This window comes from Melanaphis sacchari, unplaced genomic scaffold, assembly GCF_002803265.2.
Source record: "Melanaphis sacchari strain LSU unplaced genomic scaffold, SCAv2.0 Contig44_pilon_pilon, whole genome shotgun sequence".
Classification (NCBI taxonomy): Eukaryota; Metazoa; Arthropoda; class Insecta; order Hemiptera; family Aphididae; genus Melanaphis; species Melanaphis sacchari.
Genome location: NW_020271295.1, coordinates 410,018 through 427,484, shown reverse-complemented (window position 1 = coordinate 427,484; position 17,467 = coordinate 410,018). Strand labels below are relative to the sequence as shown.

Below are 17,467 nucleotides of genomic sequence, written 5' to 3'. Positions count from 1 at the left end.
TGGATAATTGTAATTATTAATCACACATAATACAAGTTTGTAATTAATATAGTCAAAGATATGCATAAGCCCAAAGAAGTAAAATATTATTGCAAAAAATGTTTATTTTTTAAATAAAATTATTTAAAAAATTAATAGTAGAACACAGTTTTCCAAAACCTGTCAATATTTCTATTAAGATATAATTTATAATAATATTATGTTAATGATAACTTAAACTTCCATAGTTGAAGCCCTTTACCAAATATTAAAAAAAAAAAAAACAGATTACAATAATGTATTATACATTTTATACTAAATATTTAATAATAACAGTAATAATTATTGCTATAATTTAGTTGAAATTTACACAATTTACAAAGATTCATGAGGACCTGTTTTATAGTTTTGAATATATAATTATCGGGTTATACATAAAACTAATAAATTTATAGATCATACAAATAATATTTTAAACACAAGCATCGCTGAAATGTTTTACACTGGAAATGAAACAAAATAAATATAGATATATAAATATCAACCAGATTAATGTTATTATTATTAAAACATTGCCTACGCTACATAATTTAAAAACTATATAGTAATAAAATGAGGTAGGATTTTAACGCTTGTCGCAGTAAATTATCTTAAATACTTAATAAACTTACAACTTAATCTAATAAATCCAATTATTCTTTTTTATTTACATTTATTTTAGTGTAATAGTAAAAAACTTGTCTTGTATCAATGGTTTTGTTAAAAATTAAACTATCAAAACGAATTTATAATTTAATAAATATCTTAAAAAATCCACCAAAGTATTTAATTATATAATATTCAAAATGTATAAGATAATAATACAATAATATATTTTATTCAATTGTATTAATGAAAAAAAAAAACAAAAACAGTGAAATCGCTCTGTTATTATTGTAGGATTCGTGTAAATTTGCAAATATGTGTAATTAAGTAAATTCTCTAATGGATATGTTAAATTTTATTTAAATGATAAAATCGTTATATACGAAAAACGATTCTAGATAGTATAATGCAACAAATAATTTGCAAGTTTTTTTTGATTTCAACGAATTATGTCAAAATTTAAAATTTAAACCCTTATAAAAATTGTACATATGAAAGTTCGATTTTTTTAGCGATAAAAATATCTGGTGATAAATCCAATTTTACATTTACAAGCATTTAAAAGAAAAATAAAAAATCATTAATACTTCTAAAATATAAATCGAAAACAAACTAAAACAAATTTAAAATTTAAATATGTCTATAAAGTATAAATACACCAAAAAGATTTAAAATATGCTCATATTGGTATTATTAAAAAATATAAAATATTTATAAAAATTTATCTTGTTTGATTTCTAGTCTACAATTTACTCAGCAATTTATGAATTACAAGAAAATCTATTTTGTTAAAAACTTAAGTTGCATTTATATTTCCGGTTCTTTATTTTCTTTTTTTTTTTACGCTTTTTCTGGAAGAACAAAATTATAACTTAAACTTGAATCGACAGTATTAAATTTTTTTTACGTTTCCTAATAGGTGATGTCAGACACAGTATAAAAAAACATCATAATAAAACCAATACATTCATCACTCAACTCACAATGTAAAATAGTGATAACAAATAGTTGAAATAAAAAAAAATTATGCATATATATCTTAAAATAATTCTGAATAAACTTAAGTTTTTTGACAAAAACTGAAGCTATTAACCAGCACATCGCTGTGAATATTATTGGTCACCTAATTACAATTTCGAGTCTCGCACAAATCCACCCCAAGGGTGCTCTTAACCACACCCAACCACGTTTATTTTTCGCTTTGTAAAAATGTCTGTAACCAATGTAGACAACACTTAAATGCTACGATTCGATTATAAAACGAAAATTTGTGTAAGTATAATTATGTTGTTTAAAGTTCCTGAGTAAACCAAAGAATCGATAATGTCGTTGACGGCAATTCTGAGAGCAAAAACAGTCCAACAATTTCACCTTATGAATATTTAAAAAGAGGATACGAGACATCGTACCACGTCCTCTCTTAACTTGCTTAAAATTACCTCTCTTCGACAGAATCAAAACCCATGAAATTAAATTTCACCCATTATTGCCAAGTACATAAAATGCTCGGTGTTGGTGGTTTTCCGTTTTGTCCGACCTACAGTCACTACCTATGGATTATACGATTGTACGGTTAGCATAAACCAAAAACGAGAAATGTCTTTAACTTAATACAAATACCTAAAAACATAAGCATGAAATTAATCAGATATTCAGCACTGCTGAAATTACATAAAAAGAACTATTACAATCAATAGTATTATAATACACGTATCAAAAAGCTTAGTTTGTTTATTTATTTATTATTTTATAGATCTTTAAAAAAACGAGTTGTGCCACATAAATATTTCTCCTAACAGTCTGTTATTAAAAATCTGTTGAATATTTAAAAATAAAGAGACGAGTTTGAACAATTCTTAATTTATTGTTTGTTAAATAAAAATAAAATAAGATTCACTAAATATATAATGGACAGGCATCACTATGTGGCAAAGAGGTATAGAGAATAGCTTACAAATGTCACTTTACATTCAATAATATTTCAATGTCCCTAGTTTTATTGAAAACATGAAAATATAGTAACTGTATATTTTTATAAATTAAAAATAAATAATAATCTTATAAAATTGTGTAAACATATGAAATTTAAAAATTCATCAAGTATTCTTACATTAGTATGCGATTATATACAATTGTAAAATACCTTATTTAATGTTCTTTTTAAATTACCTACTTAACACTTTGAAAAATGAATTAAATGTTGTGTAGATCACTCAGAGGTGAATTGTTTTTATAATATATCGATATTTTGCTTAAAGTAAAGACGTCATTTGACGTCTTTGGTTTTTCTATTAAAGTAGTAAGGATGTCAATTGGTGTTAATAAAAATATTCTTTTCTATACATTTATATAGTATTGTTTTGGATTTTATTTTAGTATTGAGTTAATTCGATTTAACAAATAATAATTACACGTTTTTAAAAAACAAAAAGATGATTATGTATCACAGTATAGGCAATAAAAATATGCATCATAAACACCATAAATTAATTTTTATTTAATTATAAAGTGAGCACTGTAAATAAAATATTTTTATTTTTTTCTTTAGAAAACCAATAGATAAAAGTACATGATTCATTATAACGTACATATTGCTATAATATCAACATGCATTCCTTAAAAATTCGTCAATTTAGAATGTTTTTTTGTTTTTTTTTTTTAATATTATTTTTGTAACAATAACGTTCATGCAAACGTTTTAAAACAATTTTTTAATAACTAATAAATGACTAATTAATTTTTCAATTTAATGAAATAAAATTTGTTACATAACAAGCACAATTTAACTGCGGTCACTAAACAGAAACATAATATTTATAAACCATATCATCAACAAAACTACAGAACTTTCATTGACAAATTTGAATTATGAAAACGGATTTTTAAACCTCAGAGGTTTACTATATTTTAATGAAAGTGATTTTATTAGGTATTTGTTTTTTAACTGATATATTAATGAAAAAAAAAATAGTATTTTTTTGTTTCTAATTATTATATAAGGGATAAAATCTCTACCACACAGTCACCACACTTAAGTTTATTTACTTGCAACACATTAACAAGTCACTAAAATACTATCTATAAATTCAATATTTTTTCTCCTAAAAAAAAAAAAACAGTTTCCTTGATAAAATGTACACAAAAAATAAAATTTATTACTGAGGAAGTTAAAGAAAATCAAAAATTATAATTAAAATAATATATTTCTTAAGCTACGTTTGCTGATTAAGTTGATTAAATATTTTAACAATCAAATTCGTATATTATGAATTTCAAACGAAGTATTTTCAAAAGAATTATTTAAAAGTAAATAAATAAATACATTTATTAATCAGTAATAAATAATTGTACGTTATGAACTCGGTTATATAAGTTGTATCCGTCGTACTTTATTGCTCAAAAACGCATATTGACGATTGAATGAAAAAATAACTGTTTGAAATATTATTATATAGGTATTGATAGTCTTACTAAAAATAAAAATAAGAGTATAAGTACCAATAATTCAATCATAATAACTTATAAGCAAAACTTATTAAAATTGTAACATTACAATATTGATTTCAATAAAGCTTTATGATATGGTTTTGCGCTGTGGAAAATCTGAGACTCGTCATCTTAGATAAAATTTTAGATGAGAGTCGAAGAAAACATTTACTAACTTAAAACTTCGGCATGAGCAAAATATTGCCGAACATAATGGAAATACATTCATGTGTATAGACGTATGATTTCCATTGATATATTTTAGAGCCTTTTAACGGGAATAAAAAACTTATAATTATATGGACTGAGCAGTAGGTACTTTCCCAAAGTATTCCCAAAGATAATTATACCAATTCTACAAAACTTTCGACAAGATAAAGAAAAAAATACAAATAAATCTTTTTAATGTTATTTTATTTAAATATTAAAATGTACATATTATACAATACAGTACATAATATTTCAACTCTAAATGTAATTACGTATCAGACATAATAAACGTGGAAACAAAATGATGTACCAGCAAACGTTATGTTTAGCAATAAATATATATATATATATATATATATATATATACATCGGATTATCTACTAAATTGTTCTAATATTACCTTTAAAAAAGTTAAATTTAAAAAAGTAAAATATTAATCTAACAAATAGTAAAGCAAATAACAATTATAAGTGCCACGTCACCCAACAATAGTGTTTAAAATAATTATTGTAATTATTAGTTTACTAGAATAATTTTTTTTAAATGTCTGTTAGAGAAATAAAAAGTTTTACGCCAAAAATTGAGGTGATTTATAAAAAGAAAATAGCAACTTTCTGTTAGCATTGTATCACACAAAGGTGAACAGAATACAACCTCCCTCTCTCAACCATCTTTTTTTATACTTTTATTACTGTTTTCTTTTGTCTAGGGTTGACCGTAATTAAAACGGATTTCGTCGTTAAAATAATAACAACAAAACCGAACCTGGCGATATAATAATAATAATAGAGGTGAAAAGGGAAGGGGGAAAAAATGAGAAACCAAGTTGCACCGGAACCATGTCCGGCTCCCCTAGCCTTAATATTATTACTACAACGCATTGTGGCATTTCCCGCCTGATAACAGTGATGAAAACAAAAAAGGGTTAAAAACACCTCCACGAATGATGACTGAACAATAATAATTATAAAACTACCAAAACAACAATCAAAATAGTAAGTATGTACAGCAAAAATATTACTTGAAATCTACATGCCATGATTTTAGTAATAACAATTTTATTTGCCTTTTAAATACCAGCTATTTAATTAGCTAGTTTGTTGGCAACTACTACATAAAACAGCAATCCTAACGTTTTGGAAAAGATGAAATATAAATGTTTTAATTTATTCATCAGCCACAAACATAGAAGAAAAAAAATTATTGTATAATAAAATTGTATTTATTTATTAAATTTTTATCAATTATTTAAATATTTTATTTCATATAATTTTAACATTTATCGACAGAACCTCTCTCACTTTCGCAAGATATTGCATATTATATAACTACAAAAATATGTATTTTAATTTTGTTCATACTTTAGAATAAAGAATTTCATTTTAGTAAAGGTTACACAAAATGTGTGTAACCGCTGACCCACTGTATTTGATATTCTAAGGTAACATCTTTTAATTAATAATATCAAAAATTTTCTGGTGACATGTATTATTTTTATTTTTTTAATACTTAAAAATAGCTACTAAAAAATGATGTAATTTTTCCCTATAAATAAAATTTTTACTTAATATAACCATTCCCAAAAATAAATTCTAGTTACGCGCTACTTTCAAATATTAAGTGTAAAATACTCAAAAACTAAAGTTTAAATTTAAAGAATTTACTATTTTAAATCATTAAAGTATACTTAGAAAAATAATCTGAATAACTAATAAATATAATACTTTAAAACTATTCAGTCGTCGATTTCTTAAATAATTAAGACATAGTTAGAACAAAATATCGCTAATCTTAAAACAATTTCAAAAATCTCAAAAGTATAATATATTTTACTAAAATAAAAAGAAAACATTGAACATAAATACTTATTATTGTATAATTCAGACTAACTTAGAACTTCAAAACTTTAAAAAAAAATAATTAGTCATAAAATCTACTTCTAACAATAGTTAAAATATCAAAATATAAAATTAAAATTATAACTTTTGAAAAATAATACATTTTTAAAAATTTGAAAAACAAACTTCTTGATAAAAAAAAAATATATGTATAAATACGAAATATCCAGATTAGGTAGATAAAGCCAACTAGTCGGTCTCTCATATTTCATTACAATTTACTATTAGAGTTTGTTAATAAGGAAGATCGTAATTATAATAACGTTTAAATAAGCTTCAAACATTAATAAATCATACCAGTTATAAACCCCGCTTACTCTACTACCTAACCTATGAAATAATACAGCATATCAGAAACTTAATAATGGGCAAAAGTATTTTTCCATTTTAAACAATAATAAACGCTTTTTTTATTAAACATAAATACAAATTATCAATTAAAGACGCAAATAATACACATAATAATAAGAGGTGTGTTTACCCAGTGTCATACATAATTTATCCAAATATACGTACACCAACTATGTGTCAAACAAGCAGACCAATCATGTGGCTTTGCGAAGAGACTAGCTGCGTCATCATGTTCCTTTTTTATGTATTTCATCAATTAGTGATAAAAAATTAAAATATACAATAGCATATTTTTATTTAGATAATATAAGATTATTAGTTAATATTATGTTTGTATATTTTAATTATTTTTTTAAACTTAGAATTATTTACTGTAAGTGTTATTCGCATGCATTTTATACATAATATAATATATTACAAGTTAAATTACAATGTCCTATTTCTATGGTTATACATTTATACACAAGCCTTATTCTAAAATCAAATTAATACAAACATGTATTATTTTAAAACTCTATTATAATGTCTCTAAACTTTTTGCTCTATTAAGAAATTCTTATTCTTTTTTTTTTTTTTGATATAACTTTACATTTCTTCTATCACCATTTCCGGAAGTGCTGTTTCCCATTGGCAATTTCCGACGTCATTAAATACATGGTCATAGTAAAGTTTAGAAAGTTAAGTAAAAAAACTTTTGTATTCTAGCATTTCTACAAACATTAAGTTTAATTCTACGACAGTATTTTAGAAACCGGATACGTTTCAGAGAATTCGCTCTTTAAATGTTCAACACATTATTTAGGAATCAGATGTAGTTTTATCAAATATTTACAACATTTATAATTTTATATACGTAATAACTTAATAATAATGCTCTTAAACATGTTATTCACCTATATAGTTGTCATCTTACAATATACATGTATTTACATAAAAAAAGATTAAATACATACAAAATTATAATTTGTAAAACACATTATTAAATATTCTAAAAATTGTATAAAATAAAATATTTACTCTATACATAAGTACATATTTCTTATGAAGATGTTTAAAAACAGGGATAATGTGTTTCAGATAGATATTAATGAGTCTGATAAAGTATTAGTTATCCAATAATAAAGTGTATTATATATCAATTTACTGGTTATTAAGAAAATTATTATACTTTGTACATAGTTACCTAAAGCATATCATAAAATGTATATTTTGAATTTCATACTTTTCATGGTTTTATAGTATTACTTATGTTCAAGGTATAAGCTACAAATTATTATACAACTTCAACTCCCTACATAATATTTTTCCAGTGTAGTTAGAAAAATATTCAAGCATATGCATAGGTTCTATATACTATATAGTATTTATAAGATAAATATAAGTTAATAACATTAAAGTCATTAAACAATAACTCAATTATCAAATTACTCAGTTTTTCAATTTTATGATGAAATGGTTATTATCACAATTTTTGTCACGTGTAAATTCTAACCATAATTACAAGGTTAGATTTAGATTTTTTTACATAAATATTTCATTGAAAATATTCCTAATTTTAGGACTTATCTACACATTTTTTTTTATCGGAGAATATTAAGACCATTGAAGTACAGAAAGAAGGATTAAGTGTCCATTATAATATAAAAAAAATTTTGCAATACTAAAAGTTTAAACCAAATTACACTACTACTTCTCCAATTTTTTTTCTTATGTCTAACAACTTTTGTATATATGTATAATGTATATATAAATACATTAAACAGTCTATAAGTAATTGTATGTTATACACTTAAAAAGTCTAGATGAATTATAACACTTAAGTGCTACTGGATGGTTCTTTCCCTATATTTAAAAGCCACTGAATATTATTATTATCCAGTATGCTTATTGTACTATAATTGGACACACAGTAAAATCGTCTAAAAAAAAAATTTTTAAATGCATAGCAAGTTATAAAAACAAAAGTAAAATAAGTAAACAAATACATATCATTCTCATAGTATGTTAATGTAAATTGCATTAATTAATTTAAAATCAATCAGGTTTGTTGACGTAGTAAATGTTATTGAGAATTACGTATCATATTCTACAATATTTCTATCATAGTTTCTATCATATTCTAAATTTGACAACTTTTGCTTACAATACGATACATAATAGAGTACTTATAAAATGTTTGAAAAAATTCCCTAAAATATTAAAATAACTTAAATGTGTTTCAAATAATATTATACATCTACTAAAATGAAGGAAACCTAAAACAAAAAATTAAAAACGTATCGCTACAAAGATTACTTATTCAATATTTTCTGTATGAATAAAATTATGATCATCATTCATCAATCTAGGTTCGTAGGTTCAGTATACCTAGGCTCTGACATGCACTAAAGCTTAAAAAATATACTTGAAAAAAAAAAGAAATATTTTGCATACCAAACCATAGTGACAAGTCCCGAGAGTTCGTTTTATATTTATTCTGTACAGGATAAGACAATAGATAAAGACTGAAGGAAATTTCCCTTTTTTTGGGGGGTGGGAAATCGAGAGGGTAAAAGAAAATGGGAATGCCGATGACTCACAAATGTTTTTACGACACATCACAACAATACGTACAGCCCTACCCATACCCATCCAACAAAATCAACGGAAAGGGTAGGAAAAGATGACGTCAGTGCAAAGTAGTTTGGGAATGTTGTGGGGGTGTATTGTAACTCCATACTCTACATCAAAATTAGATAACAAACGGCTTCAAAATCTAATACAAAACTATCTATGCTCGGAGATCAAAAATCATAAATGTTTATTCAAAACTCTTAATCTAACTGAATGATTAGGATATTGATGAAAAATTATTAGTTATATTAGATGGATTAAAACCTTTCATATACTTAAAACTGTAAATAAACAGTCGATTTTTGAAGGCGGATTTACATATATTTAAAAAAAACCCAAGTAATGTATACTTTCAATGAATAATACGCTATGTTCTTAAAACCGCTTACATAATATGTTCTTTTGTACCTAGTTAAAATGGTTAGTTTATCATGTGCTTTATACATATGAAGGTTTTAACCAAATTCACTTGTTTTATTAGGTATCTTCTTTATTGCTTTTTAAACTTTTCTCTAACACAAGCTAATATTTACCTACTAATAAAAACAATTACAAATCAAAAATCAAATAATTTTAAGTGCTAGTTCATAAAAAAAGCTTAATACTGTTCAATTATCATGATTATTTTTATTATAATATAAGCATATAAAAATAATAATAAAAATATTAATCACCCAAAAAATCAAAGCAGAAATTGTGATTCACGTTAACATAAACAATTTTGTTTTATTTATAAACATCTGACGACATATTTTTTTTAATTAGATTAAAAACGTACAACAAATATTTGTTAACACATTAAGTAAATAGGATAACTAATACAAGATATATATTAACATTAATAACATTACATAGAAACACATGATGAGGAGCCATCCGGCAATGGAAACCTTGAATTATTCCTTATACTTGTGTAATAATTACGATTATAAAAGTAGTTTGTTTTTACCCGATTAAAATATATTTATTTACCGCGACTATCTGCTAGGACATTTAAAAATTTATTTATTTTTCTGTAATTTAAAACTGAAACTACAGAGAACTATAAGTTACATTTTAAATCGTATGAAACCTATAGGTATATTAAAGTTTTTACAAGATGTGTCATATTGTTATGAAAGTATATCTAGATGATTCCAATAATTGTTCGCAACTTTTCCGACTGCATAAGCATAAAACTATAAAAGGTCATAAATCCTGAGGTATTCATGATGGATGAGTTCGATAAAAGTTTAACGCCACACCTCCTATACGGTATGTTGTTATTATATTATTATACCTTAGGCTACCTACCTCTACACAACTACCTCAATTTATTTTTACCCTAGATTTATTTCAACAGGGTTGCCTAGAATAACCTGACACGAAGATTATTGGCCATAATTTAAGAATATCAAAAATAAGTCAATAGTTGATAGTATTATTTGTATTATATTACGTATTTATGCCATACTTTAATTATTAAATTTACATAGATACCTAGTTAAAAGACGTAATTTTTACTAACTAGTCATTCATGAGTTATTATGAGTAATAAGGTTAAAATTTTAATATGATAGACGCAATCATAGCAAAATTGAAGGATCGGTAAAATGATTTGTTTTCAAAACAAATAACAAAGAATTCCAAAAATAATTAATTGAATAATTATTTCATACAAGCCATAATATTATTTACGATTTATTAGTTTAACCCAAGATATACGTAAAGACAAAAACACGTAAAACATAATTTTATTTTATTTTCATCTAATTACTAATTAGCAATCTATTATTTTTATTAATTTAAATAATAAATAAATATTTAATTCATATCATACAGTATTAATATGCTTAGATCTAATTTTTATTATAATATATATTATTTTAGTGGCGTACCAATAGATTGCAGTATTCTGTATTTCGGTATATATTTTGTTTAATTTAATATGTTGACCGAAATGATTTAACGGCTATCTTCAGGGCTATTCAAGCCAAACAAAACATTCTCAAGTCTCAAAATACCGAAAGCCATGAGATTAAATTAAATTTACAGTCAAAACAAGAATGAAATTAAAAAACAATAATTTAATATTCTTGAAATACAAAGAAGTATACCTATTGTTTTATATTCCATTTTGGAATTGGTGTAAATACTAACAAGAATATACTGTAATATTAAAGTGAAAACTAATTATTGTACCATTTGTACCTACTGATTTGAAATACAAAATTTCTCATTATTTACAAATATGATCCTTCAGAAATAAATATACAATAATAATTCATTAATTCAGAAAATATGTAAGGCTTTAAAAATAAAAATCCACTTTTGTCTTTTATAGGTACAATGATTTTATACGATATATTCAACAGATTAGCGTGATGAAGAATGATTTTATAAACGTCTTCGCCAATTTTCACTTAGTTTAAATCACATAAAACTTAATATGTCACTAAAAAAATGTCCATCTAAGACCGTGAATAGAAAATATTTTATTTTATTTTTTAGGGGAGGGGGTGGTAATTAAGAGTATAAATAGTACAAATCGATCTAAAAGTTTCAAATATAATAAGTAGGGCTGGAATTGTAATGCCCTACAAAGTCTCAAAAAATGTCTTTAAAAAATACAAAAATGACTTAAAAACTTAAAATATACACTATAAAATCCATTTAAATTATAGCTTAAAAATTGGTAAAAAAATTTTAAATGATACTACCTACAGTAGTGTATATTTTTTAATAGTATTATTCATTATTACTTATTTAGTTTTGTTGTACTTCTGTTTTCTTAATCATTCACTCTAAAATAATAATTCAGAAAAAAAATTATTATCGACGATGACTCGTCATGCTATATAATTTATTATTTGTACTGTCGGCAATTTGCCGTAAGTATCTTGTTAATTCTTTAAAATAATTAATATTATAACCCTAAAACACATTTTATAATTACGAACCAACGTTTCAAAATACCAATAAAAAAAAAAAATGCCTTTGCATCAAGATCCCACCCCTAATAATATGCAATTAAAACTATTCAATCATATTTCAAGAAAAAATTGCGTGAAGAAGGGTGTCTGAACCCTACTCCCCCCCCCTGGCTGCAGCCTTATGTCTATCATTATATAAACATATACCTTAAAACTGAATTTTAAAATTATACAAAAGGTACCTAATTAACGAATAAAAAAATAGATATTTCTACCAATGAATTCAAAACCAAGTTAAAATTCAAACTTTAACAAAATAAAAAATTAAATATCTACTTTGACCACCACTTACCATAATTTAGGTAGATAAAAATATACAGGTAGGTAGATTATTTTTTTGAAAACAAAATAAATTGTATATTTATTTTACTCTTTTATTCGTATTTGTATTGTTTGCTTAACAAATAATGATCAATTATTTAAAATATAAGGCATTGAATAATCGGCTTTGATATGAAATATCAAGATTGACATTAAATAAAATACTTGAAATTATTAGTATTTTATTGAATTCGAAAATATTAAAATCAATAATACCATAGTTTCAAATTATTCAGACCATGAAAATACAATATTAATAATATTATACACAATTATTTAATTCAAGTACAATACAAATTTTGAATTTCAAACATACTTAACATAACTTATAATCTATAGGCTATAAATAATTACTACATCAATAATAATTAAACAATAAGCCAACATAAAAATAAATTTGTTTTTAGAATCTAGTAAAATTTAAAAAAAATAATTAGAATATGTAACACTATATTGTTAATCTCTTTTAAATTATACATTTATACATTAAAATTCATTCAATTAAAATAAACCAAATAAATTTCGTACACAACTATTTAAAGATTATTACAGTAGGTATTCCGGATTATTATGGGAGTGAAATAAATAAATGTTGGTATAAATAATTATAGGGAATAAACATTATAAACATACCTTAACATACCTAAACATACATATTTCGAGAAAGTGTAGTTACCATAATAGCATAATATATATATTATATTTTATTTTATTCCAGGTACAACAAAATGCAGTTGGTACCTGTATAATTTGCTACATTTGCTATACATTTTATGAATTATTGTAACTAATTATTATTTATTGTACAAGTACCGTAGGTAGAAATAATTAATTTTTTTCTACTAAATTTTTCTACTTTTTTTTCTAGTAGTTCAAATATATTTTAGGTTATTAACTAATATTATGCGGAAATAATCTACCTAAACTAACAATTATAGGTAAGCTAATTATTCGTAACTATATGAAACTTTAATAATAATTCTAGTAAGTATTAGCTAGAAAATAATTATTAAAAACAAAATAATAGTATAAAGCCAATTACTGATTAGACTATTAATTTTAAGTAAAATGCATTTTATAAAATATTTTGAAGTATTATAAAAAACTTTCTAAATAAGTTACCTATGTGTGCCTAACATAGGCACCAAATTTTAAAAACCCAACATACATCTACAACTTAATAATCACATAATATTATAAATATAATTTAATGCACAATTATTATCAAAGTTATAAGTGTTAACCAAAACCACTTCACAATGGAAAACAAATTTTAGTGTAAGATTTCAGTTGCCGTGTTGTCAACAAAACTCATGAAAAAAGAAGTCAAATTCCTGAGATGGACATTAATAAAAATTAAAATTTTTCACATCCATCATAATCTTATGAGATTCGAAGTCTAGTGACAACGAATGATTGCACAAACTGGTTCAAAAACATCATAGTACAACATTACCCATAAATGAAAAACCAATTATACCAATTTCGAAACTATGTAATGTTATGTACTATAGCCTATAAATAGATAGATACAATATAAAAAAAATTAAAATCCAATATAAGTAATTATTTTATTGAACTACCTACATAATGAAGTTATTTGTTTGTTTTTTTTTTTTTTATCGTATTAAAAACAAAAAAAATTATTAGAAACTATTAACCCTTCCCCCATCTACGTGCAAGTTTTGGTGAACTTTTTTAATTACAAATACACTCTTAAGAGACAAAATTCAACCGATCAGTCAGTGCTTTTAATATACAGTACCTAAAATAATAATAAAGCGATGAAATGAAAGAATACAATATCCACTAACCATTATAGACGATTAAGTAAAGTGTCCACAGCACTTGCAGTCGGCACCGGGACGTCATGATTTGCGTAACCGTTCCGGGTAGGTAATAGTTAAGACTCTTTCGGCCAGTATCACATTTAGAGAAACACGTCACGAACACACACGACGACTAAGTCAGTTTTTATTTCTAATCAAAATCGATAGATTGTTCACGTTTACCGACGATAAAATATAATCATTTAACTCATAATCGTGCGGACGGCAATCACACACCGAACACGACCACCAGAAACGAGTCCCGCTCGAGGACGGTTTAACACGCGAATAATAAAATCTCGTCGTTTGAACGCGAAAAAACGCACGTACTTTTCGAGTAACGGCGACGAGGAAGAGAAAATGACACGCACTGCGGTAATGAACGACTCAAACGGCAGACCAACACTGACTCCGCATTGCCGAATGCCGGCCTCGCACTCTTGCCGCCGCCGGTCCCGTCAAACCCCCTCGTGGCGCGGATCACGACAACGGACCAAGCGCGAAACCTAACGGCAAACGTCATTACTAGGAAAATACAATATATCGTCTCATTACTCCAACAATTTTCTGGCTTTCTGCTGTATTATGTTTTCTATTTATTTCATCAATCATCATAAGAACTTTTAATTGTGTATTATGTACACTTTTACATAGTTTATTCTAAATATTAGCGATGTCAATAAATTCACGTCGAATACCATCTTCTAAAACTCGGATAAGCGATTCACGATTATACCCACCCAACACATTTCACATAATATTTTATAGCCTTATAGGTAAAACAATAACGTGATTTGTATTATTGTTTTTACTTTTTTTTATTACAACGAGACGCTCGTTTTTTCGGTCATTATGATTTCGAAACTTTTATATTTTTATTATAATATCCTATCATTTTTTGACAAAAACATTTAATTTGTGATAGCTTTTCCTATCTCTGTAATTTTTAGGTTTTCATTTATTATTTATGGCAACCTTTAGCAACGATTATTTTTAAAAGAATATTTTATTGTAGAACATGGCGAAACAAAACTCCATAGATTATCTAAATTGTCACACCATCTCTGTTTAAGATATAACTGATATAAGTAAAGTACTAAAGTATATGTATTATAAATGCTTAAAATTATAGAGATATATTATGTTACCAACATTAATAATAATCAAAAAATAAACATTTTCCATAAAAAAAAAAAACACCAAATTATAAATTATACCTGTTATATACATATTATTATTTATATATAAATTATAAATTATTTTTATTGCATTCAATAATCGCTTATCGCAATCGATCGTATAGGTTTAATTCAGTAAGCTTACTCAGATAACATCCGTTGTTAAATAATAAATACCTATTAATCCATTTCCAGTAAAAAAAAACATGCACCATACCCATTATGCGTCGCGTCGTGAGAAAACTCGCGCGCTATTAAATATCATCGACTAATAATTTATTATTATTAGATATTATATTAATTCTAATAATAACAGTTAATACAGAAATGTGGCTAGTGGTTCCGTGAATTTAATATTTATACAATAAGGTATTATGTAGTTTCCAAGCGGTATCCTTTTGAATTAATATAAATAATAATATTGTATAATATTATGCTTATTACTTATTAGTTTTTACACCTACAGTAAATCAACCGATATGTAGCAACAATTTAAAGAAATCGATGACCTGTGATAATAATCCATACCCACAACTGCTTAATTGCTCATACTCTACTCGGGGATTAATTATATTTTGTTTAGCTTCATACACCGTACGATATACAATAAAAATAAAAACAACGTTTGTAATATTGTAAATGTGCATGTTATGTATATATGAGTAGTACGTGACATTTTAAAACCGAATAGTAAAGTACAAATAACATAATTATGTATTATAAATTATATTTAAAAACTGATTTCAAGAGAAAAACCTAATATTATATATTTAATTAATATTTCATTAATATAATTGAATAATAATTCAGTGTTTCTATTTAAATAAAATTCATTTATTATTTCGGTAATATTTATTTTTGTTTAGTCAGTGGTTTAAGTAAAATCCTCGATTTCTATTCAAAAGGTTATTTGAAAAATATTTATAATTAATTAATTTAGTAAGGATGTAATACAAAACTGAACGACTATGCATAAAAATAATATAGTTTACTGAAATAAAATTTCATAATACTCTTAAGAGTATTAATTTATTCAAGTTTTTAACAGTTAGGTCTATTTAAGTATATTAGTGTTCATTAATTAGATTTTTTAAATAAAAATAATAAAATTGTACGTAAATCTCTTAATTTCAAGTATACTGTATCCACCGTTTCACCATGATTATTAAAATAATAGTCACTTATTAAATTTAGTAATCAATACAAAAGATAATTAAAAATGTTTATTCATATTTAAATTCTTGAAATTTATTATTTATAGTATTTTATATAATCGATTTTCTAATTTTAATAAATGCACTTCTTAAAAACATATTATATGTTACTAATTTTTTCAATGTATAATAATTTTTGTATAGTGAAGTGCCAAAATGACTGAAGTTTAGGTATCAACTATCAATGTACCATTGATTAAAATTTACTCAGGAAACTTAAACTAATCAGTTAAAAACAAAATATTGTATCTACACGACCACGTATATCAACGACTATAGAAGTTTGTACTTGTATTCAAGAATGTAGCTCTAGTATATAGTTTAAAAAAATATGCGAAATTTAAATTATTATTAAAACTCAGAACGAAACTTGCTAAAATATTTGTTCCATTTTTTTACATCGGTCGACAGTCAGTACTCGTACAGTATAATATTACAACTTTGCAGTCCTTCGCGAGTGAAATAATATTATAAAAGAACAACAAACTGTACAATATCCTTTATGATTTATACGTTTGTTTTGTTCAAAATGGATTTAATTATTAAAGACAAAACTGAACTATAATGATATTTTAAATTTACTGTACGCAAATATTAATTTTAACGGGTAATAAAAGCTATATTGACGCAATATTGTTTCTAAGAAGATATTTTAGTTACTGTAAAGTAAACTAACAGCTATCGCAGATTGTACGCTTTTGTGGACGATTGATTTATTTACCTCATTGCGTCAAAAATATTATTTCGCACAACTGCAGAAGCGTACGGGGA

The 17,467-nt window shown here is 24.6% G+C and overlaps 1 protein-coding gene across 1 annotated transcript in view; it reads right to left on the bottom strand.

The window, feature by feature from the left end:
- LOC112597940 overlaps positions 1 to 14,727 on the bottom strand; it is a 293,289-nt gene extending 278,562 nt beyond the window's left edge. The window contains exon 1 of the mRNA XM_025344197.1: positions 14,290 to 14,727. Within this exon, the coding sequence (XP_025199982.1) occupies positions 14,290 to 14,347 (58 nt within the window). The 5' untranslated portion in view covers positions 14,348 to 14,727. The remainder of the gene's footprint in view (positions 1 to 14,289) is intronic.
- Positions 14,728 to 17,467: the final 2,740 nt, after the last annotated feature.